Here is a 26,051-nt window from a genome sequence, read left to right as displayed (position 1 = left end):
TATTTCTAAATCCAAGATAGGTACGCCTTATCAAATAATGGCTTTTGTATCTGATTTAGGGTCAGATTTTTGCATTTTTCAAAATCATTTGGTATTTCGAACAAAATATGTCATTTTGCTATTGATGACAAAAAAATATACTATATCTTTGATGTTCTTCATTTATTACAACGTGTTGTGTTGAAACAGTTGAGATTTGTGTTATTGATGATATTTTATCATTTTATATAAGTCACCGTGACCCTAACACAACTACAAAATTAAACCAGTGTCTGGAATAAAATCGAAGTATGAATTAATGTCCCGGCTACGTGAGCTAAACGAAGTTAGCTTAGCTTCGTTTTGCGGTGTGACCTATGCTTAACAACCAATATTGCTAAGAGACATTTCTAATAATTCGGCTATCAAACTATAAAAACTGCAGTCTATTTGATTCATACATTCGAGAGCTACGTATCATGCCACAAACAAATACACAAGTCTATTTTTCCTCATGGTTTTCATAATGAAATCAAACAATCTAACATGACGAGTTCTTAGGTTTTCGCGATTGTTACACATAGGAAATGAAACTATTTTTCTGGATTTAAATCGCGTATATTTTTTCAAACAAACCGACGTTTCGGGCGAAAAAACAAATATACGCGATTTAAATCCGGAAAAATAGTTTCATTTCCTAAATATAACATGAGTTTTATTGATTGGGTAAACAGAAAACGAACAACGTATTACAGAGTTTAACGCCACTTCGGAATCATTAATAAGCTAATCTTAGCAAATATATTGTGCCAGTAGATAACGTAAATGCGTTGTACTAAATCAATGTACTTATACCTGTTTGTGGGTTGTCTGCAATTAAATGCACACATAAATATAATTTTTATCTACATTTAATATTTGTTTAGTATTACACAAGCTAGTCACACCGTACATGTTATTATTAAAAACATATCGCCTGTATACTGGGAAAAACAATTATTTCACCAAAAAAAAACTTTTACATTAATGCAATTGAAATTTCAACGAGGAATATTTCTTACAAATACCAAGGTCATCCACGTTAATTCGTAACAGACGATTCCACATTTTATATTTTTACCGAAACTATGTAAATATTTGGATGTCACATAACCTCCTAATGTACATAATATGTGAAGTGTTTCGGAGCCAGACAATATTATTCTTTGATCACGGAAACGCCCAGTGTACCTACATTATACTGAAAATATCGCATTCAAATTTAACGCTACATAATTATATATTCGATATTACAATACTATCTACAAAAATATTTTTTTCGTATAAACTGAAAGCATGCTTGCTTGGGCTTCAAGAATGTAATTATATTCAGTACATTTTAATGTACATTCGGCGTTTATCGCCCATAGTAGTTTGCTGGGTCTTAAGAGAATAAGCAATTTATTTATTTATATAATTCAAACAAAAGGCATACAAGACAAATACAATTTCTCGTGAAACTGCGAAAGCTTGTGACATTATGTATCGTTTTTCTATAGCAAGTCAATTTCTGTAAAAAAAATCCAGATAATAATTGGTTTTCACAGTTAACGAACTATTACTAATAACAAAGAATAGCATGAATTAATTAGAATCATCAGTAATAAAACTTTCATCTTCTTCGATGAGATTTACGAGTTCACTATCTCTGCGACAGACTGTTAGTTTAGAGATTTGTACTTCTCTCTTATTCAAAAATCTATCCAGTAATTGTATTTCTGATTCTTGACGTCGAGAATTACTATGCGTTTTTTTAAGTTTTCTCCTACCTTTTCTACACAACCTGAGACATTTAAACAAAAATGACCAAAGTAACATGAATAAACAAACAAACATTAAAATGATACTCAAATTACGAAAACCGCCAGTTACAAAATTAAAGAACTCTCCAAGGTTTGTTACGAAATCGGTTAGTTCTACTATATTATCCAGTTTGTACACCATGACGGTCCATCTCAAACCCAGATCACGTTGCTCCATAACACAGGTCCATGTTCCTGTCATATTATATAGAGGAACTTTCAGTATACTTTTAGAATACATGGTCGCTACGTCTTTTACTGAATAAAGAATGTCGTTCAAGTACCATAGCACCAGTAAATTTGAATACATTTTCTGCAAATCAGATTCACATATAAACACATCATCAAGATTATGTGTTATAGAATTTTCTGGGCCTATACTTTCCACTGCAATTACGACTACTGTTATAGGCGTCATTCGACCATTTAATGTTTTAGCCGAGCAAATGTACGTCCCGCTCTGAACTTTAGTAATTGCATTCATGGTGATATTACAATCACTTGTAACTTCAACATTGCCATATAAGTCCAACGGTTTATTATTGAACATCCATGTAACATCAACAATCGCTGAATCTCTTTTAAGTATATTGATAAGAGCCATTGGAGCGGTGAATGACACTTTGTCACCTTCTTTAGCGTAAATATTGAAAGCCTGCTTCTTGAGCTCACGTCGTATGCGTTGGTATGTCTCGGGTTGGATATCACCACAATCAAACTGATTACATAGTCCCGTTTGTTTAGACGGACCTTCGCACATTCTTCCATAAATATTTGGTTTTGGATTATTGCACTCCCTCGTACGAAACTGAAACAAATTTGTTTAAAATACTAAAAAAAAACCCTCCTTGATTTACTTTTCGAAATTTTAGTTCCAGTCTAATATGTGATAGTGTTTAGTATGTGTGTGTGAGTGATATAATATTTTCATACTTGTAATTAAGAACAAGTCGTTTTTAGTTTCATTACAGTTACACAGCATTAGTGTTATCATTTTCATCGTTTTTAACATTTCCTGATCATAATAAGCAAATTCTCCAAAAGGTTGATCAAAAATGAAACTACTCTTGTGCAGGACCTAAGTCAATATTGTGAAAAAGCAAACGTGAGACTGAGATGAAACAAAAGTACTTACACCGTATCCAGTTCCGCAAGGAGCCGAACATTCCCAAGCTGACCACACAGACCAGCCACCGTGCACGGGTTCGCCAAAGATATCACAAGGATCACAATTAGCCGTCCAAGCAACCCAACCGCCTTTACACGCCAATGAAAACGAATAAAAAACCAACGGTCGAGCTGGTTTCCACTCCAGTATCGATTTATTATTTTGGTAGACAATAATTTTTTTTTCATTATGTACTATATCAAAAGGGGTCCAATTTTTTGATGATAGCAACTGGCGGTCATGTGTCTGTTTGTATAGTACGTCGGCGTCGGGAGTAGGGAATTGATTCTGAATAATTGAAGTGATATTATTTTCGTTATCAATTAACAGTGTTAAGTAATCTTCCCGCAGACCTAAAAATTGTATGCACATTAAGGTGTAATATCCTTTTCTCAGAAAATATGAAATAAAAACTTTTACTTTTTTTTAAATAAAGAAACATTATGCCCGTCTTCCGCTGCTAAAAGGTAATGAGCGCCGGCGCAGATTCCGCTTAACTCTCAAAGGTAAAATAGAAGAGGTTCCACCGCAAACGAGTGAGCGGAGCGGACACAATTGGCCATTGTACATTAGCACTTTAGAAGAAAATACTAACTTGTAGAAAAAAAAGACCAAGGCGTTCCACCATAAGTTAAACGCAAAAGATAACTTAACAAAATAGTACAAACAGAGCAGTGTCATTCTGTGTGAGAAAAAATCTACAAATAAAAGTAACTGAAGGACATAATCAACCAACCGGCAAATTGAAGTAGCGCTATTACGACAATTCCTGTACCAAGTAAATAAAACTTCGTGTGAGAATAATCTGCTTGAGGTTGCCACATATTCAACGGATATATTTTCGAATGTGTTAAAGATGAAACGTTTTCTATGTGACATTCGGTTTTAGCAAAATACAACCCTATTACTCCGTGGCCAACAGTTTCATAATGGAGATAGGTGGGGTAGAAATTCTCAACATCACTGGGATAATGCCAATTCATTACAGGTATCTCTTTTCTATCTCCGTATAATATAAGCCCATTGTCTAAAATTAGTAAAGTAAAGTCGACCCATCTTCCGGCGGGGATTGAGTTAGGCCATGTTTTATACCATAATATCGTATCATTGCCTGTTTCTTCGTCTTGAAACGACATTGCTAGGATATCATTCTTATTAGCTCCGATGTATAGACTTAAAAACTGGGTCTTGTTACGAGCATACAATTTAAGGATAATTCCTTCTGTGGCAATAGGATTCCATTGTTTTAGTGAAAATTGTAAACCTCCATCAAAACCTACAAGCATAAGAATCTTTCAATTAGCTAGTACCCAATACTCATGAACAATGACTGAAAAAAAGGGTGGTCACTTGATAAGTGAACGTAATACATTTGCGGTATAGTATTTCCCGCGTTCCCACCGGTAGGCGAGGCGACACACTGTCAGGTTTTAGTCGGCACGATTCCGGTGTTATGCACGATGCGTCTCGGAGCGGAGGGTATCCATTCGGATTTAATGACGTTAAAATAATGGTATGGTATAACGAGCTGGTTTTCGGAGTAATAAAATATTATTAGAGTTACAAAATACGTAAAAAAAAATAACCTTTAACTCTCCAATTCGGCAAAATGTACGTGTGCGTACGACATTTATCGTTAGTAACTAACACAATCCGAGACTCGTCTTTTTCGCAGTCAGGTACGTAACATAAATCACGCCCTAATAAATCGGATGTGTAACACCAGGCGCCTAAAACAAAACGTTTATAAAACGAAGCCAAAATGTGTATAGTCTTTACAGTTGTGTTACAACAAGTGTTGTGAAAACAACTGTTTTTTTCTGAGGTGAAAAAAAACAAAATACATGAAAAAAAACTGTTTTTATTTCAGGAGTTGATTTCTTTTTCTAAAAGTATGAAAATAAAAACATAACACAAAATATTAAATCCAATAATATCATTTTTTTTTAATTTAATATGACACTACAATACTTCTTTTGTTAAAGTTATTCTTCATACAGAAATTGCTCAAAATAAATGTGGGAAATTACCCCAATAAAAAGAAAAACCCAATCATAGATTAGTTTATAATTTGATTAAATTGAGTGCAGAGCAAAGAACTCTTCGTTATTGAGTATCAAGTGATAAATAAATTGAAATTCATATTTACAGTATTCATAAAGTAAAATAGTCACAGTTAGTCTCTTGTTTCTTTTCAGTTATTTTATTATATCTTTTCTGAAATAAAAACGAGCGTGCTGTTGTTATTTTTTTCATGTTTTTTTTTTTTTTTTCAAATAACATCACTGGTTACGACTGAAATTTTGAATAAAGTCAAAAATATGTAGTTTTTACAGTTTAACTAAAATTCTGAATATTATTACCCTATCATTAAAGAAACTTTGATTGATTAAACTACCTCTGTTTAAGAAAACTAATTTGAAAACTAATAATCAGTACCTATGTAATACAATACCAACTGCCTAACCTGATATGGACCTAGTTGGATTACGACAGTAGTATTCGGTCTTCTTTCTTTTCCTTTCCATAGGCACAATACCGATGCTGGAGTTATCTGAACGATCGTGTGTTGACATGGCTAACCATTTCATACACTGCCGATTACTTCTAGACAAAATAATTTGTAAAATACTTCGTAAAATATGTTTAATTGTACTCAAACACAGTCTGACGACATTCCGTATGCAAGAAGTTATAAGTAAAGCCAGCGCAAAGCGGCGGACGGCGGGAGAGAGCATCAAAGAGGATTTTATGCCAGCATCAATCATCCCACGTCTCTTAGCGCCCCGTTACGCGACGCGAAAGTTTTCGCACAGTCGCCGCGCGTTGATGACCGCCCAGTTACCACGCTTTCACGTACACTAATCCTCTGGCCTCATATGAACCCTGCCACACCGAAACGCGCGGCGGCTGCGCGTCGGCCGTGCGTTTCAGTATGACAGGGTTCATATAAACTCGTATCTTACAAAACTTCCCGCGCCCGGAACGCTCACGCGGCCGCCTCTGTGTGGCCTAAGCATGATGACGAATCTGAATTCTATTTACTAGGCAACTACATTTAAATTCCTCGGAATAATACTACCGCGCGGTCGCTACGTATATACCAAACACCAACCAGCCTTGCCCGCGCGCCCGTGACGCTCATTTAAGTTAAAACGTAAAAGCTAAATAAATAGAGTGTATTCTGCCATGACAGTCAGATGCACGCGGTAGTTGCGTGTCGAATGGTGCCCTGGCCACACAGAGGCGGCCGCGGAAGCATTCCGGGGGCGGGAATTTTTGTAATGACAATATTAAGAGCACGTCAAGCTTGACACTTCAGATTTAAATCTAACTCTATGCGGTTTACGTTAAGAACGGTCTAAAGTGTCAAATTTGACGTGCTCAGAAACCGCGCGGTGCTAGACCTGACGCCACGACAAATAGGCAGAGCGGGCGCGGGCCGGGCCCGTAGCGAACGCGGGGCTAGTGCAGGCGCGGGAGTTGCAACACATTTACAGTTCTATGCAACCGCCCACACAGAGCGACAGTAGCGGGGCGCGGTCGGGGAGCGGGAAATTAGCGGGGTTTCAGCGGGCTTGGACAACTATGGAGTGTATTTTAATTAAGTTTCAAAATGAATTCAACCGAAAATCTTATATCATTGGTGCAATCATACCCCAATTTATTTAATACAAGTGATAGAAATTATGCAAAACAGTTTAAAGAAGGAAATGTTTTCAGAAAAGATTTCGAAGTAGCAAAATACTAGTCGTGAGTATACAATTTTTTACCTTATTATACCACTAGACCCATGACTTATTCATTCCGTCACCTGGTATTGTAAAAAAATGAAAACCAGGATAGCAAATAGCAGTCTGTGTCTGTCCAAAACAAAGTACTAGGAATATGACATGGTGTTTTCTTTATCTGTGATGAAAACTAAGTGGATGGAAAAAAGGTTGGAAATGAAATGTGGCGTGACGTTTTTGGTGTCACACCGGCCGCCTTCGCGGCGCTGCTGTACCGCCGCAAACTACGCGCGGGACTGCTGTGTGGCATGCTCCGGCACGAATTCGCTTCCCGCAGGTCCGCCCCCGGACCGCTTTTCCCGTAATACAGCGTCTGTGTGGTCTGACCTGTACCACAGCGTCCGCTCCCTCCCGTTTCCCACTAGCCGTGCGCATTCGAGCCGACTCCGGCAATTAAGCGGCGGATTTCGTCGCAAACCTTTGAGAAATGCGCTGCGACATTTTGAGGTCGGTCTCAGAGCAATAAAATTTATACCTTATTACAATTGTAATAATATAAAATATACAATGATAAATTTCATATCCTTTGCTTTCCCGTCCACACATCCACGGTTTGCGCAGGCCCTTAATTACCTAGTACGCGATAATGTCCCGACATAATCGTTAGCCGTACCGGCCTTTTTGCAAATAACAGAGTCGCATTTTCTAATATTACAGGGCACCTGGGAAATACCCTCTCCGAGCTTCACATGACACCAAGGACCAAGTTGTTTCCCCATTATATTTCGACAATAATTCATAAGCGACATCACATGTTCTTTCTCAAAGGTATTATTAATTATCGCAAGCCAAGGGACACATGGACCTTGAAAAGTTTTTTAAATTGTTTACTTTATCGAAATCTTCTGTTTTCGCAGTTGTTAAACATTGAAAATAAAACTATTTGCTTTTTTCATATAAACCGCGTATATAGGGTTATTTGTAAAATAATCTCGCAGGTCTATATTACTACATAACGTACATCTATACTACTATATTTTTATGACTATATTATTACATCATGAACAACAACTTTTGTTCCATGGCTTTCTAAGAAACATAATTTTATAACATAAATTTACCAAAAAGAAAGTTTTCGTTGCACTATCTGACACTTTTTAGATCTGTATTTGGAAGTAAGTTGGTAACGAGGCCTTTCGCGTGCTTTCTTTTGCTAACCCTACAGAGTTATCACCGTTTAGAGAAGTCTATCTAAATATTTTTATTTTTGTACTAAAGTAAAATCTGATGAATTATTAAAAGCATGAAACAAAAGTTGTTGGTTATAACAGTCTAGAGAGGTTTTTAGAATTTTACAAATAACCCTGTAATGTTTTTTTTAAATAAAAACAAATATACGCGATTGAAATTCAGAAAACAATAATTTCATTACCAATCATAACAGTAAAAATGACAAAATAATTTTACTACCTAAAGTAGTGACCCACTGGTTGCCTGTATAAACATCGTCTGTACTTAAAACGCAATCAGGTTTATGTGCTGGCGGTACCGCAATTGGTTGACAAAAAAAGGTCCAGTGACTCACGCTATTATTGGAACCTATTGAAAACCATCTGAGAGACTTGGCTACTTCGTGCGTTACATTCATAAAAGGAAGGAGGTATCCTTCTACTCTCATTGCCAATAAAATTTGGTTTGTAATAATGTCCACGTTAAATTCAGTCCAAGCCCAATAACCGATTGCGAATGGTTTTACTGATAAAATTGTTGATACATTCAGACTTTGGTCGTATGTAACTATTATCTGTTTAGGCGGAACGCCGATTTTCACAGTTACTCTAGGATAAGCATAGTACGGATTTGGCACCAAAAAAATAAAAGCCGAGTGGAAACTTCGAAAATGAAGATTCAAATTGAAATAATAGCGCTTGTGACGCAGCGGCCAAAATAGACTCGGTATCGGAAGAATTGTTAAATGCTCTTGGCATGAACTCTCCGGCTCAAAATCAGAAAAGTCCCATATAGCCACCGCACCAGACACACTGTATAACTTAAAAGACATATTGTTTTTCAAAAAATCATCATTAACGTGTACAAGGTCCTCTGTATAAATAGTCTCAGTCGTCAAACCGTCGGCTTTATCTGGAAAATACATTTTCATTGATGCAAATATAATCACCCAAATTTTTATCACACTGTCAAAAGAATACAGGCTTACGCAATATCAGCTTTTTATTCTTCCAACACATAACGAAATTCGTGAATTCTGTAACTTTTAAAACGTTTGGTACTACTGTTGTATGAGACACTGTAGTGTTCGGTATTGATATACCAATTCCTATAACAAGCAAGAGATACACACTCAGCACAAAATATTAATTATAAAATTCAATAAAAATGCATGATGCATACCTCTATTAGAAATACTCAGTTCTAAAGCTGTGCCCCATTTTTTAAAATCTTCGCGAGATGCACACATGCTTAACACACCCAATAATATTCTGACAACAGCTTTATACTCCTCATCTGGATGCCACAATTTGACCGAAAATGAAATATAATTTCTCGACTCCACAATGTTAATCGTGTGAGAGTAAAATTCCGTTTGCGTGGAAACAAGGTGGTAATCCCTGCCGTCACAAAAAGGTAAGTCGCAGTAACTTTTTGTGTAAACGTTTTCTTCGCTACTCGGCGTGTAACACCAAGGTCCTTAAGAAAAAAGTTGCAACGAAACATTTACTAAAATAAAACACTAAATGTGATAAATGTGGAAACTAGTTGCTGTTTCACCTCCTAAATCACCGTCAGGATTTCGACAATAATTATGTAAATTAGCAACGCTCTTATTATGTAACTTTGCATTAAAATCATTTGTGGCAGACAGCGTGGAGTCGTCTAATCGATGCCCAGTAAGTCTTTTCCAATATTTAGACCATAATTCACAGCGTTTCGATCCGCTGAAAGAGACTGTTCCAGAATATTCCATTCCGGGTCCTGTCAAGCGGCAATCGGACAAACACAGTAGTATGTTACACGTATCTTTCTTATGCTTGGCACTATGTATGTGACACCAAGGACCATTAGGGTCAGCATTTGGATTACGGCAAAAATTTCTTGCTTTCTGGACTGATAAATCTGGAAAATCATCATCCGTAAAACCTGTAATTGTCTCCCATCGTCTGCATCGCGATCCTGTCTGAGTTTCGCTCAGATTGCCTAAGAAATTCACTCCTGCATAAGTCAGCTTGCAATTTCTCAAGTCGATATAATTTGAGTTTTCTTTGCAATAACCCATGCACCAATAAGTCACGAAGATTAAAATCAAAACTAAATTATGCATTGTGGCAGAAACTCCTGCGTTATCATTTAAATTTTCTTTGATACCATCAAGATATTATTATGCTAATCATACAATCATCACATTTTGACAACTTTTAGACATTTGCGTGACAGGTACATTATTATTATTTTTGTATATCTGTGCATTCTATTTTATGAATTATGACATTATGGAAATAATAATAACATAATTCGAATAGAATGCGCAGAGGTACAAAATAAATTTACACAAAGAGTTAACAAATACAGCTCTTTGTGTAAATATGATGTGGATGAGGGTACCCCTACAGGGTACATTTACTTTGAATGTCCTAAGTTGACTTCCTCCTTATATGACATCCTTCCTCCCTACATCCCCCGTCCTATGAACCTTAAATCCCTTCTTCTTTATGTCTATTCTCCCTTTATTAACATTTTGTGTGATTTTGTATGTTCTAATAATATTATGCTTTAGTTTGTTATTGTCCATGATTGTTTTGTTTTTTCACCTCAATAGCTAGCACGATAGGCGCGACTTGCGCGAGAACGACATAGCAGCGCGAGATATTACTATTATCTACGGGAGCATAGCAGTATCTCACGCTTCATGTCCTAGCCCTACAGGTACGATCTCCACAACACCTCGACGGCGAGGAAGTTCTTCCAAAAATAAATACCTTACTGCTGCCTAAACGTTAGCGTTCTCGATATTAACTGACAAAATACATCGAAACTGACACTGGCAGTTATTTTACTACTAACAGAAGTACCTACCAAGCCTACCAACATTTCTGTTGATTTCACAAAAATCAACATGGGACGATGTTGAATGAATTTTAGTACCCTTCAATTGTTTTTAGACGTTTATCAGTAGTGTACCTAACGATTTCATTGTATTAATTTCAACGATATCGATGTGCTAAATTAATTTAATGAAGTTTACAGAGTAAGTGTACAGATATTTTGATAACTTTAACGTTCTAGTAATTTTGGTAAAGAAAGACACTTTACGCCAAACGAATAAAATCGCAGCACCCGCAGCCGATAAAATTAGCAAACAAACGTGAGATTGGTTCGGCATTTTTTTAGATAAACTAGTGCCAAGAGTGTCTCAATTTTTAATCGACTTCAAAAAAAGAATGGCAATCCTTAAGAAAGCCAGTTCAGTAGCGTTCCCTACTGAGATGTTATGAATATTTCACCTCTAAAGGTGGCAAATTACGGGATATATCCGCTTTATTGGAGTTCACCCACTTTCCATTACTTGAAGTCGGGTTTATATTTAATAAAAAAAGTAATAATTATTTATAAATTATACAATATAGTGAAAACGCGGCGGCCGCTCCGTGGTGCTAGAAAAAAGCACATATCTAATAAATTAACTTTATTTCGGTACAAGTTAGAGATAAGAATAATAAAATTCTATAACGAATAATTTAACGATTAAATATTACAATATAGTGAAAGCTAAGCAGGCGCTAGTAAGAAGCGCATGTCTAATAAATGAACTGTATTTCTGTACGAATAATAAATATAGACCTACCTTACCTTACCATATAGTTACAGTATAGTATGAAAGACAAGCAGTCCAACTCTCGCCTGATCGGCAGTCAATTCCTACACGTCTCTCACGTGTAGGCTAGTTACATTATTATTTTAGTTACGCTTTTGTACCGGTTGTAAATATATATGAAAAAAATAGGGTGTTCATTACAGTACTCTCGTGCTACACTGAGATAACATCAAATGCAGTACTTATATATTGATATTTTCATACCAGCATCTCGGATTGGCATCTCCATTATACGTATCACGGCGGACTCTATCAGACACCTACTTGATATTTGCGCAAAGTACTGTGGTGATCATGGCCTAATTTATAACACAAAGAAAAGCGAGTACATGAACTTTGAGGCCCGAGGAAGTCATATCAAATATGAACCTGTCATCAAATTAAATAATATACCTCTTAAACGAGTGAAACTTTTTAAATATCTAGGACATTATGTTTCCGAGGACCTCAAAGGTCATGCCAACATTGAGCGAGAACGTAGGGCGCTAGCGGCAAGGTGCAATATGCTGGCCCACAGGTTCGAGCGTTGTAGTAGCGAGGCCGCGATAACGTTATTTAAAGCTTACTGCCAAATGTTCTACACGTGCGCCCTGTGGACCAGATATTCTAGAAAAATAATGGACTCTTTCCGTGTACAGTACAACTACGGCTTCAGAGTGCTTTTGGGACTGCCGCGTCATTATAGTGCATCTGGCATGTTCGCAGATACGCGGACTGATGACTTTCATGCCATGATGAGAAAGAAGACAGCATCCATACTGCATAGAACATGTAGCAGTTCCAATGGCATTCTGAAAATGTTTAGTTGTAAAACAGCGGAGCCCATGCTTGAATATTTTGTTAGCGTAGTGGTAGGGCAACCCACTCAAAAATTTTAATTAAATCAAAATGTAGATCAAGCTCGGGCAATTTTTATTTTATTTTATTTTCTTTTACTCAATTTTAAGGTTTATTTTTCTTTATATTATTTCCATTTAAAAAAGTTCTTGTAATTTTATTATAATATTTCAATTTTTAATTTTTAAAGTTAAATTTTTTCAATTTTGTATTATTTTAATTTTAATTTTGATTGTATTTTATTTTGTTACACTTACAAATATTTAATTATATATAAACTAACAAAGTACCTAAAGTTTCTGTAAAGTAACCAGTGGACCTACGTTGTGTTAAATAAAAAACTATTATTATTATTAATATTATTATATTTATTTTAAACTCTCGCCTCTCCCAAGGCCTAAAAGATTAATTTTGAATTTTTAAATGGGAGAGGCGGTATTTCCCGGCAATGGCACAGTCGGCCGGGGTCAGGGACTCAGGTCCAAGAATCGGCGAACAATACGTGCCGTTATTATTATTATTATTATGGAAGTAGAATGATGAAATAGAAACGAAATGGGAGTATTTATATGCATAACGGTTCATTTATAAATTATAAATTTCACACAGAAAAATATTCGATTCGAACCAACCTAAAACACACAGAAATAAAATAAATTGTATATTAAACCTGGTGCATCAAAATATTCAAGGCATGAAAGGCAAAGAGTTAGAAATAGAATTATTTATTAACTGTAATAATATTGATATTCTTTGTATTACTGAACACCTCTTTCTATCAAAACATCAGTTCATGTTTAGCTTCAACAATCACCAGGTGGCTAGTTCGTTCAACAGAGAAAAAGCTATTCATGGCGGCTTTTTAATTCTTATTAAAAATAATTTAAAATTTAAAGAACGTACAGATATTGTGAGCCTATCTATTGAGCGGACTATAGAGATATCCTGCATAGAGCTTGAACGGTTTGTTATATTAAGCGTGTACAGACCACCTCATTCATCTTACGAACTATTTGAAAAAAGATTAGATGAAGTTTTAGGCAAATTAAACAATCCAAATAAATATATTGCTATTTGTGGTGACTTCAATATTAACTTATTAGAAGATTCCAGTGCTAGCAGTAGGCTCATATCGTTTTTCCAATGTTATAATCTTGTGAATCTTTTCTTGGTGCCTACTAGAATAACTTCTACTACTGCCACTTGTTTAGACAACATTTATACTAACGCCGTACCTAGTAATAAATCTATTATAAATAAATTAACTTCTGATCACTGCGGTCAATTGGCCACTTTTAATATAACTGTTGACAAAACGCCACAAAAAAGAATATGACATGTGTTCCGATAAATAATGGTCGACTTAAAGCTTATAGAAATAATGTAATGCTCAAACTAACTGAGCTTCCGTACGTTAACGATCCCAATAAATTGTATAATTCAGTTTTCAACATAGTGAAAAGTGAACGTGATAACGTTTTTAGGTTCAAAATCATAACTAATATTAATAATAATTCATTGATATATTGATATGATTCATATTAATAATTCATTGAAATTTAGTGATAGGGCGACTGTGGGATTCACAAAAGTAGACAAAGACTATATGATCTTTACGATGAAAGGACTTATAACACTAGTAACAGTTTTAATGATTTTGTTAGGAAATATTCGAAAATGTTTAAACGTGTTTGTGTTGCAGCCAAAGCAATGTTTATAAATAATAAAATAAAAAGCAGCGCGAATGTAGTAAAAACGAATTGGAATATTATAAACAGCGAAACTGGAAGGGTCAAACCTCGTAACTTAGATTTTCAACTAAGATTTAATGACAAAATCGTAAACACAGACGCAGAAGTGGCTAAAATATTTGAAATTTTTTTTACGGACATTACAATTTTGACTACTAAGTCGTTAAATTCATCTCCCACCGCCGCTGAATCCTTACTAAAAGAAAATAATGCAGTTAGTATCACTAATTTAAGGTTCCGTCATGTATTTCCAAACGATATTGTTAAAGCCTTTAAGTCTATAAACATAAAAAATACTGCTGATCTTGATGGTCTTTCAGTCAGAGTAATTAGTTCTATAGTTGATTGTATTGCGCCTTACTTAGCCTGTGTCTTTAATAAATGTGTTGATGATGGTGTCTTTCCTGACCTCATGAAGCAAAGTAAAGTTATTCCACTTTTCAAATCTGGTAGTATTTCTGACCCACCAATTTCAGACCTATATCAATACTACCAACTCTCAGTAAAATATTTGAAAAAATTATTCTAATTCAGATGTGTGCACATTTTTATAGTAATGTCTCCTATACAATTTGGTTTCACTCGGGGTCGTTCTACAACCGACGCCGGTGTCGAGTTGATTAATCATATATTTGATTTGATTAGATGCTATTGGTGTATTCTGTGACCTATCCAAAGCTTTTGATTGTGTGCACCATGACATACTGGTCAGGAAACTTCGCCATTATGGTGTGGCGGGACGTGATCTCGACCTTCTTAAATCGTATTTGCGTGGTAGGGTACAGAGAGTCGATGTTAACGGTACGAGATCATCAGGATCTGCAATTAGCATGGGTGTACCTTAAGGTTCAATTCTAGGCCCATTTTTGTTTTTAGTTTATATTAATGACTTACCTAGCCTTATGGAGGGTATAAAACATGAGATAGTATTGTTTGCTGATGATACTTCCTTATTATTTAAAGTTAAAAGGCACCAATGTTCCTACGACGATGTGAACAATGCTATATCTAAAGTAGTTGATTGGTTTGCTGTTAATAACCTACTTCTTAATAAGAAAAAAACAAATTGTGTGAAATTTACATTACCCAATGTTAGAGAGACAGTTACAAACATTGTAGTTAGAAACGAAAAATTGAATCGTGTGGATACAGTTGTATTTCTAGGTATAACGTTAGATGCTAAATTGCAATGGGGTCCCCATATAAGTAAGTTATCAAAACTATCAGACGAAACTTTCAGACGTCGAAACCGCTAGATTGGTTTACTTCAGCTACTTTCACAGTCTAATGACATACGGGATTTTGCTTTGGGGTAATGCCGCCGATATCAATAGAATCTTTGTCCTGCAGAAACGTACAGTTAGGGCAATTTACAATCTGGGCCCCAAAGTATTTGAGAGATAAGTTTAAGGAAATTAACATTCTTACACTAGCTTCACAGTACATTTATGAAAATGTAATTTATGTTAAAAGGAATAGTAATTTCTTTATGAAAAATAGTGACAGACATAACATTAATACGAGGAATAGAAATAAACTAGCTTTTCTTGATAGTCGTCTTCACAAAGTCAAAAAATCATTTAAGGGGCAATGTATACGCTTCTCAAGATTCCGGTTGATATACAAAATTTGCCATTCACGAGGTTTAAAACTATAGTGAAACAAAAACTTTATAGTAAAGGTTATTATACAACTTCTGCGTACTTGGATGACAAAAATCCGTGGATCTCTGATGTTTCAAATAAAAAAAAAATTGTAATGTTATTTACAAAGAGCAACCCCTAGAGTTTCTTGCTCATTCTTCTCAGGGGAATCTGCCTTACGAATGAGCGGTAGAGTTTAACCATTGTGACGATTTCAAGTGTAATAATGCTTACCTATGAAATAAAGATTATTTTGAATTTGAATTTGAATTTAATTGATCCGTTATAAGGGATGTCCTAGTTATTAAGTATAGATCACCATTTAAATTCTAACCAAAAAATTGAACTTTTATAAATATGTTAGACAGTTAACTAAATAACTTGACTGAAACACCGCTGTGCTTTAAATATACTTTATGCATCTATGAATCTCATACAACGTGGTAACCTATTTATTGTTCTAAGCGCAAACAATAGTATCACATTGACTCATCGTTTATTTAAGTATATGTACATTTATGTATTTGTGTATGTATGTGCGCGCGTGTGCGTGAGTGTGTGTGTGTCCTGTGTGGTACGATTTCTTTTAAAAGCTTTATTATTGCTATATAAAGAACGGCACGTTTGTACAGTTAAGAGCACATCAAGCTTGACCCTTTGTACTTTGCACCGTTCTTATCGTAAGCGGCATAGACTTGGATTTAAGTCTTAAGTGTCAAGCTTGACGTGCTCTTGACCCAGTACAAACACGTTTATTACGCCTCTCAAATCTGGAACACAACGTATAAAAAGAGTATAGAAAAAAAAAATTCGTTATTTGTGCTTCAAGTTTAATCAACCATACCTTTCTTGCAATTATTTAGATATCTGTAGAAGACACCACATCCTTCCCCTTCAATTGAGATAGCAGACATCTGCTTTCTAATTAAAATTACCACAAATATTGTAGACTGCCCAGAACTTTTCTCTGAGATCCACATAAGGGTTTCGAGCAAGCGTCTTCGTAATTATAGGTTTTATGGATAATTTTATATAATATAAAATTATCCAATTTTATATAATATAAAATTATCCGCAAAACCTTTAATAAAATATTAAAATATTATTTTTATGTTGGTTTTGCGAGCTTTATTATTATCATTAAATGGGTTAGTGAGGTATCAACTATGTGGTCGCAATGTGAAATAAAGTGTTTTTTATTTGTATTTTGTTTTTTTTTCTAAATGGACAGTGTAACCAATGCGTTTTTAGTTAACTTTATATCTTTCGTTGGGGAACTGTTTGCTTGCCAATGGTATTTTCATTTCTTTTATGTTATAGTGTAAGCTGTTTGTACCCTCTAAGTCAAAATGAATAAATAAAAAAATATATATTTGATGTCATTTTTCAAACCGAGGGAACGCTTCTATTTTACAAAGACTGGTGCGTGCGACTAGCGCCATGCGAAAGGCGTGAGATCATGCTAATGTGTGTCCGTACACAGCGCGCGGCGAGCGTGCACACATACGTTTGTATGAAGTTACGCAACTTATCTTTCTATGGTAATAGGCATAAGTTTTACACTGACCTGTATACAGCAAAATGTCTTTGTTGGGTAAGCATCGTGGACTCCTGTTGTCTTTGAGAATTTCTTGCAAGTCAGCTTGGTCAACACGCATTCCCACTTTCTGCATCTCACCACAAAGCAACAGTTGAGATTTGTCTGTAAACAAAAGAGAACATTTGTTGACCCAAATGAATGTTACGTACTATCGCAATATATACATGTACACCATTTGAAACAGGTAAGATTTGCATTAGTATATAGTAAATATGCAAATAATAATGTGCCAGACAACCACACCAATAATCTGGTTCCAAACTATTTGATTATTGTGATTCCTGGCAATGGGAGTATCGGTGCAACGGAATATACTCCGGAAAACTGGGTGTTTGGTTTAAACACCCAGATCAGAACTAATTGAGAAAATATTTACTTGTTCCCATGATGTTTTACTACCGTAACATTCATATATTTTTTGTGCAAATATTGTATAGTATAGTTTGATATTATTATTGATGTATGATGCAGCCAAGCCTTAGCGAATGGAAAGGCCGGTCTACGTATTTATTTAAAGATAGAAGTAGAAACGTGAAGTTTGGAATTATATGAGGGTGATGATTTATTAACACGTCCTCGTTTTGAGAATTTTGATGGGAATGATGACGTAATGAACCAACGTAAGAACAGTGAAGAAAAAAGGAATTCGAGAAGGATTCCAATTTTTAAAAGTGGCCAGGAACCAGTAAAGAACGCGATAATAAGGTGGTATCACGATGAAGAAGGTTAGCATTGTCACAATGATACTGTTATTATTTCTCGAACCAGTCGATCAGGCACTAGTTCGAGTCCAGTCAAATGGAGGGATTTTTTTTTGTGTTGTTCGAGTTTTGTATCTATAATAATTTAGAAAAGTTCGTTTCCCAAATCGATGCTAATCTAAAACTGGGAACATGCCCGGGGTCGTGGTACCAACCGCGAGGCAACTGAAGTGGTTAAATGCAGACATTCCACGTATTATTTTACATACATATAATCTGTCCAAATTACAAATGGACATTTCTAAAGATCCACAAATGGTCGGACACTTAACTACAGAGATTTGATGTTTAACTGCTTTTATAAGAATTCCTTTTATCGTAAACATTTGAAAAACAAATACATAAACATGAAAAAAATACACGACACACTTTATATTTTCAAGGCTAGATTTTATTAGAACAGGAAAGATGTTGCTTATTCCGGACTTAAATTATGGCATGACTCCAGCAAATTATATTACAGAATACTACAAACCTTATTATTAATAAGTAGGTTGTTATTGAGGTAAAATGTACTAATATGAAATAAATTAATAAACTACATATTTGTTTATTTATTTATTAAAACCCGATCCCAAAATTTAAAATTTATATCATTGATCTCGGTGGCCCAACGGTTTGCACTGTACGCGCGGAATTTGGAGGTCTCGGGTTCAGTTCCCGGTAATGCACGGGATAGATTCCGTTTCTTTAGTCCTCATTGTTAGTTTTAGTTTGAGACCAGGTAATTGGTGTGGTTGTATGGCACGTTACAATTATTATATTACTAATAAGACCCGCGATTTGATACGCGCAAATATGAATCATTTACATACGCATCTCTGTTGGTTATAATTTACTATTTTTGCTATTATATATACCTATACATCGTCGCTGTTTTATAGAAAAGGAGAAAGTGTTAATTCGACATTTTTTCACGGGAGTATATATCAGGTTTTAACGGCTGTTTTAAAATATTTACATTCCGTTTTAAAATTCAATTTCTATTGTATTGTAAATAATTCAATTAAAAGTTTAAGTTTTAAAATTGAATTCATAAATATATTAAAACAGTGATGAAAAACTAAAACATGCTCCCTAGAACATTTTTCGTAATGTCGCTTTGAGATTTTTACAAAACTTCGACTATATGAAATAAGTACGAACTTCAGCATATCAGCTACACGATATTCGAACAAAAGTATATTGTCAATGACTGCACATTTAAAGATAATATAATTTTCAATTTATTTTTATCATTAGAACTGTTATTTGGACTCAAATGTATTTATCATGTCGCTGACTTTTTTGAACATCTACTGATAACTAATATTTTTGCAATGCAGTATTTTCACGTATATCCAATCGTTTGAGCAGTGCATGCACTTCGCTCCGAACTTGTGTACGCCGAGTGTAAACAAGAAACATGAAATTGACATTTTTTTATTTGTCAACCGAAAATTATTTTATTAAATGAAACAAACAATAAATTTTAATTCTAGCTTAATATATCACCGAAAATCACACCCAAATTGTTTCAGCCACTGTGGAGATTATCTTGCACAAACGCACAGAAAAAAATCTGTAAACCTTTGTAAACTGTTGGTTTAGGTTCAATAGCGTGTAGCAGTAACTTTAGCTTCTTTACGATTTTATTATATGTATTGATTACTTATGTAAAGTCACACAGTAATTATTACGTACGGCACTATTTATTGTTATTCATTGTGAACTTGAAGTTGAATGAAAATTCTAAAACAATATGGATTTTCAAGTAGAAATATATAGTAAAATTTTGCTTAGCAAACGTATATGTTATGTTTATTTATTGAATTGTTCTACTATTATGATATGTTATTAATTTTTTATTTGTGAAAATACTCTACTGGTTTGTTATTATTATTATTATCTTTGTACTCTTTTCTTCATGTTCTTCGACCTTGATACGTTCGAAGAACACAGAGAATAATTTTCTTTGATCTGAATGGACACGGACCAGTGTCTGGGGGGCTACACACGATCTCCGTTCGACATCCGTCCGAAACAATTACTGTCAAATAAGTAATATTTGACAAAATTAAAAGACAAGTATCCAGTATGAAGCTTCATTCGCATCACGCGTCTTTTCATTTTGGTCAAGTATTGCTTATTTGGCAGTAATTGTTTCGACGGATGTCTGATGGAGATCGAGAGTAGACCCCCTGAGCTACAGACCGAAACTCTGGAGACCGAGGTTTGTAAATCAGTTGGTTATAAAAATCGTGACACTTATTAACGCAGAATTGGCTTGAGCCGATCTGAAAAAGCTTCATGCCCTTATAATAGGAGCGAAAAAGGCGGGTTTCGATTCCGCTCGGACTGCCGATACGAAACCACAACGTCTTTTTCGGGCTTATTACATGGATATAGGCTTTTTTTGACCGGCTTAATGCGATTCGTGTCCACAGGTGTGATGACACCCTAAGAGCGGTGGACCTGGCAGAGCACCAGACACTGGTTCGAGTCCAGTGAGATCGAAGGAATTTTTCTTTGTATTGTTCGATCTTTGTATCAATAATAGTAACAAATAAACGTGAATAGTGCAAATGAAACGACGACATATCGTTGGCTATGTGATTTCGAAAAGCATTGACATGGAATAATGCAAGCGATCATCGAGTAACATTCAGTTTAAATTATATTTACACCTTACACGGTCTTTAAAGGAAACATGATTACGAACGTGTTACTTACCATATTCCGAAGGTGGTATACATTCATTGAGAAATATCCGCCCTTCTTCATTCTTGTGGCACTCGACTAGTTGCTCGATGCTGGAATACTCTTGCTTATTGAACTCATAGCAATGCCCTTTGAATTCAATCTTGTAAGTTTCCGTTGTACTGTAAATAAAAACACGATTGAAGACCGTCACTTTTAATTGGTAGATTGTCGTTTGGTATCCAATTTAAGAAAATTCTCGCTGACATCTTCGGCTAATAATCAAGCAAATATACGGTGAGATTTTTTATAGTAAAATGATAATCATATTTTTACCTATTTTTAGTACACACGTCCAAATAATACATGTTGTATACATCTTGACATTGACGTAGTACGTAACAACCATGTTTCTTTGCGCGCTTTTCTTCTAATTTTCGATAAGCGAATGCGCCTCTGTAAACAAAAATTTACGCATTAAACAACGTATATACTTACAAGCGTCTAAAGGTCACCACACTTATATCAACACAGAATCGCAAAAATATATAGTGCGTATTGCATCGACCCGGTCCGAGCAGAAGCAAAACGAGCTCTTTCACTCTCATTGCACATAATATAAGCTATGTAATATTAACTGCCTCTGTAGCCGAACGGTTGCCATGCCGGACTGCCACGCAGAGGTCCTAGGTTCGATTCCCGGCCCGCGAAGAAATCCTTGTATGGCCCACATTTACTTCTCCCGTGAGAATTCTTTCTTTATTTGTGATTGTCTATGTGTCTAACGCTTTTTCTGACCGGAACAAACCGATTCCCCGTTAATAAGTGTGATAACTCCATTAAATTATAAATACTACCATAGTATAATAAGAGATAGTAGTGTAACTCCATACAAACGTAGCAGTGCGGTTTGTACGTGTGCCGCGTACGGACGCACACATTCGCATAATCTTGTGGTGCACTCGAAATGCACAGCGCAGGTCACACTCGCAATTCATTGCAAAATTAAAGCGTTCGCTAGGTGTTTAAAATATTTAAATTTAAAATTTTGTTTAGTGTCAAATTTGTATTTTTTTATAGCAAATTGTTAGTTATTTATTTATAACCTCGTTTTTCATTTCTCTTCATAATCATACTCCCATAATCGACAAAGTACTCCACAATGCCGGTATAAAAATATAATTATGTAACTACTACATTTGAAAGGGTTATTTCAATATAACACGAAAATACTTTGATATATACTTTTTTTTTTTCAAATTATGTTTACTACCTGTAGGTACAAGCAAAACAATAACGTGACAATCTTATGCTCCGAGCGATTGAGGCGCCGAACAAGCGGGAGTTGGACTACTTGACTTATTATACTATGATATTACGGATATATAAAAGTTATAATAATTTTAAAAAATCAATAATATACGAGAGTTCGCAGCACTTAAACCGTAATGTGTTCTATGTTTCCTGGTATGACTTCCTAGTGCAAGTTTTCGTTAATTAGTTACATTTTAATTACGATGGTTTTAAAACTGACTTACAGTACATAGATGCTCATTTACCTCATCATAACAATCATTATTCGTGAATAACCTGTAGGTCACGTTGTCCCTGCTACTTGTGTTCATGACTAGTCCTGTAGCCATTGTTACCACATTATTCCGTAATTAAATATGTATTACAATAACCGTTAGCTTTTCTGTGATGTTAAAAAAAATACTTTAAATATTGTAGGTAATGGATATTTTGCTTCGTAGATATTTTATTATTAAAATTAAGTAACACTGCATTCAAATACTTTTAAATAGTTGTTGCCTCATCTGGGAATCGAATTGACCACGTGAAACAAAAAAGGAGTCGTCTCTGCTAACGAGAGTGCGTGACAGTGGCAATGGCATCCTGAAAACGTTTGCCCATCGTTTTGATGACTGTACAATTTGAAAGTTTTGGATTAAGATCGCTACTGTCAAAATTAAGTAATAATTTGTACATTTCCTTAATTTTAATATTTCAATTTTTGTAGTTCAATATTTTGATTTTTTAAATTAAATTTTCAATAATCATTGTAATCATACTAACAGACTTCGAAGGTTTTCTTTTGCAACTAGCACCATGACCTTATGGGCCCTGGCCTGACATAAATGGTTCATTATTATTTATTATTAAAAATCCTGCATTTTTAAGATGTTGATAGAAATGGTTACTTATAAGGATTAATTTCAAGATATTATGTTACTTAAAAACTAGTCTTAAATATTAATTTGGACTTGGATCATATTTTTTATACAAAATAAATAAATTTGCATAACTTACCCAACAGGTCCATGACATTTAATCCTATGCAGCTCTTTCAAAGACGGAGTTTCGTCATCCTTCGACAAGTTAAACGTCCATTTTACCATTAATCTGTCAAATATAATTTAAAAATAATAGTAAATAAAGGAAATTTGCAATGCCTGTAAGTATACTTTTTTCAATCAAATAACGAAACAAAAAAAATTTCTAGTTAATCGTGTTGTTCTATGTGTGAACAACTTCATTTAAATATACAAGCCGCGACTATTTGTCATCACGCTATAATGGGAACGCGCCCTTAGTCTTCAAAATCTCATATTACAACTGGTGGCAGAAATTAACAGTGACAGTAATTCCTTGAACGAAATTTTTCACGTGGAGATCTAGTTCTACTGACCAGAACGCCGGTAGTAGTGGGTGTACGGTTGCTTCTCACTTAAGACGCCTACACAATTCTATTAGCGTCAAATACAGGGTAAAGAGCAAGAAAAGCTTGACACTTAAGATATAATATCAATTTAACTGTGTGCCGCTTACGATAAGAACATACAAATTCCAAAATGTCAAGCTTAATGTGGTCTTGGCTGTACGTGTTACTTTGGGCGCTAATCAATTTGGTAAACGCAACTTTCTAGTCTGGATGTTCTGGTCAGTACTTCAGGATTATTTCTTTGCTCCTAGTACAGTGAATTCCTTAATTTGAGACCAAGCTATTCGTGTGGTTGTCGGGGACATTATTAATGTACATAATCATACATACATACATACATACATGCACTACATTAATATCTGCATGTGAAACAATATAATCACATCGGTTACCTATAATATCCATCACAAACGGATATAAATGAAGACAGAGCTTCCTCATTTTTGAACGTGAAGAAAAGGGGAGTGCCTTTCCGCGATACTTCGACTTTGTTTACACCATTTCTAGTTATATAGATAAGTTCTTCAATAGCACATACATGGAACCACTGAAACAAACAAAATAAAGTTAGTGATAGTGGGCCGACCTATTGCCACTGCGCCCACGCCACGCACGTACACTTAGCTTTGTTTGTTCCCTGAAAAAATGTTTTTATCATTACTTTTGTATAAGTATCCCTTGTACAATGAATTGCTATAATAAAATATACAAATAGCTGAGATCATCTACAATGACACACACGCACGCTACACACGAATGTGTTGTTTGCATGATAACTTCCTTTGCCGTGGATTGTGGTCGTTAAAGTACACCGGTATGGGATTCAAATTATATTCTCTAGAGCTGCTATACTCAACCTGTGGCCCACCAAGCTTCTATGTGCCACCCGAAACACTCTTAAGTTACGTGTTTTAGCATTTGCTCATAGAGTGTGTCGAACCTATCAGGGTACGGTCATTTGCACAAATTGGATTCCGTAGATTTAATGTTACTTAACATGGTTTGCCCATTGACCTACCAAAAAAAAAACAAATAGCTCACTAGTTTATTATCAAGCTTCTTTACAGCTAAAATAAAGTGACACCGTATTTTATATTATTAGGAAAAACCGCTTCTCAATAGAAGAATGATGCGCCTTTTAGACATTTTTTTAAGCAATATCTTGCATTTACAAGGTAAATAGGAAAAAGGATTATCAAACGCTATTGTTAGCTTTTCTATAAATCTATTTATTTAGAATTTTTATCGACTACTTCCATTCCTAGTGCTGATAAACATAAATATCGCTTATTGATAATGTGTCCTCTAATCGTCCATGACATTCACAAATCACTCGTTTCACGTCAATCCTATCACTTGATTATAATTGATCATTCCGACTTTTTTAAGTTATGCAATTTTTTTAACATATAATTTTTTAAATAATCACTCGGGCCAATGTTCAATCAATTGTACCGTTCGCGTCGTAAAAAATGTGAGAGATTGATTATAAAGTTCTGGAGTCATCCCTTTTGGAGTAGGTATACTTACTTACTTACTTAAAATCTGCGATTAATATCAATAAATTATTAATTTGTTTATAAATTTCACAAGCATTTTCCCAATAATGGAATCGACTCAAATTGTAAAAAAAAACAATGAAAGCTTGAAAACGAAACTCAACGAGCTCTATTTTTTTTTTACTAAAAGAGTGTGACCAGCTGCGACTTAACAATGTCGATAAGGAAACCTGAAAGTGTGTAACACATAAACCTTATACAGTGTGATAATGTCATACAAAAACTAACAGAGATTTTTAAGGAAAACAAATTTTGTAAAGGCAAGGAGTAACGGTCAATCGAACTCATTATCGAACTATACGTGAGGCGCACTATAAATTTCCGGAATGAAAAAAATACAATAAATGGTCAGAAATGAATTTATTGTTTCTCAAAATATTCTCCGTTAGCATTAATGCACTTTTCATACGAATGAACCAATTTTGAAAACATTTATGCCACTCCGCCGTGACAATCTCTGAAACTTATTTTTCCTACTTTTCGACAGCCTCTTCAGATGATGAAGATCGTTGACCGCGTAACAGGTTCTTAAATTTTGGAAATAAATAAAAGTCACAAGGTGCCAAGTCAGGACTGTAAGCGGGATGGCTCATAAGGTCAACGTTGTTCACCTTCAAAAATTTATTTGTGTACCTGGCCGTGTGCGAGCTGGCATTATCGTGGTGCAGGATGATACGGCGTTTACGGTTAGTTTTACGGAGTTTGTCAATAACTTCCGGCAAACAAATGGTCGTGTACCTATCACTATTTACGGTAGAATGATTCTTCCAAAGCAACAGTAGCCACGTTCCCAGTTTTACTAAAAAACTTTGCACGCACGCCACTTTGGTTGGTTTGGACTCATCTCGAAAGATTTATACGCTCGATTGCTGCTTTGTTTTGGGATCGT

At 35.1% G+C, this 26,051-nt stretch overlaps 1 protein-coding gene across 1 annotated transcript in view; it reads right to left on the bottom strand.

Moving 5' to 3' along the window:
• The window catches only part of LOC113230651 (tyrosine-protein kinase hopscotch), a 64,364-nt gene that overhangs the window by 25,019 nt on the left and 13,294 nt on the right, over positions 1–26,051 (bottom strand). Inside the window, exons 5-9 of the mRNA XM_026464659.1 lie at positions 23,996–24,150; positions 23,192–23,284; positions 21,218–21,337; positions 20,915–21,063; positions 17,409–17,543 (exon numbers count right to left, since the gene is read on the bottom strand). Of these exons, the coding sequence (XP_026320444.1) occupies positions 17,409–17,543; positions 20,915–21,063; positions 21,218–21,337; positions 23,192–23,284; positions 23,996–24,150 (652 nt within the window). The remainder of the gene's footprint in view (positions 1–17,408; positions 17,544–20,914; positions 21,064–21,217; positions 21,338–23,191; positions 23,285–23,995; positions 24,151–26,051) is intronic.

The sequence above is a fragment of the Hyposmocoma kahamanoa genome, unplaced genomic scaffold, assembly GCF_003589595.1.
Source record: "Hyposmocoma kahamanoa isolate Upper Pololo Valley unplaced genomic scaffold, ASM358959v1 64, whole genome shotgun sequence".
Classification (NCBI taxonomy): domain Eukaryota; kingdom Metazoa; phylum Arthropoda; class Insecta; order Lepidoptera; family Cosmopterigidae; genus Hyposmocoma; species Hyposmocoma kahamanoa.
The sequence above is the reverse complement of the archived record's forward strand: the minus strand, read 5'-3'. Positions and strand labels throughout refer to the sequence as shown.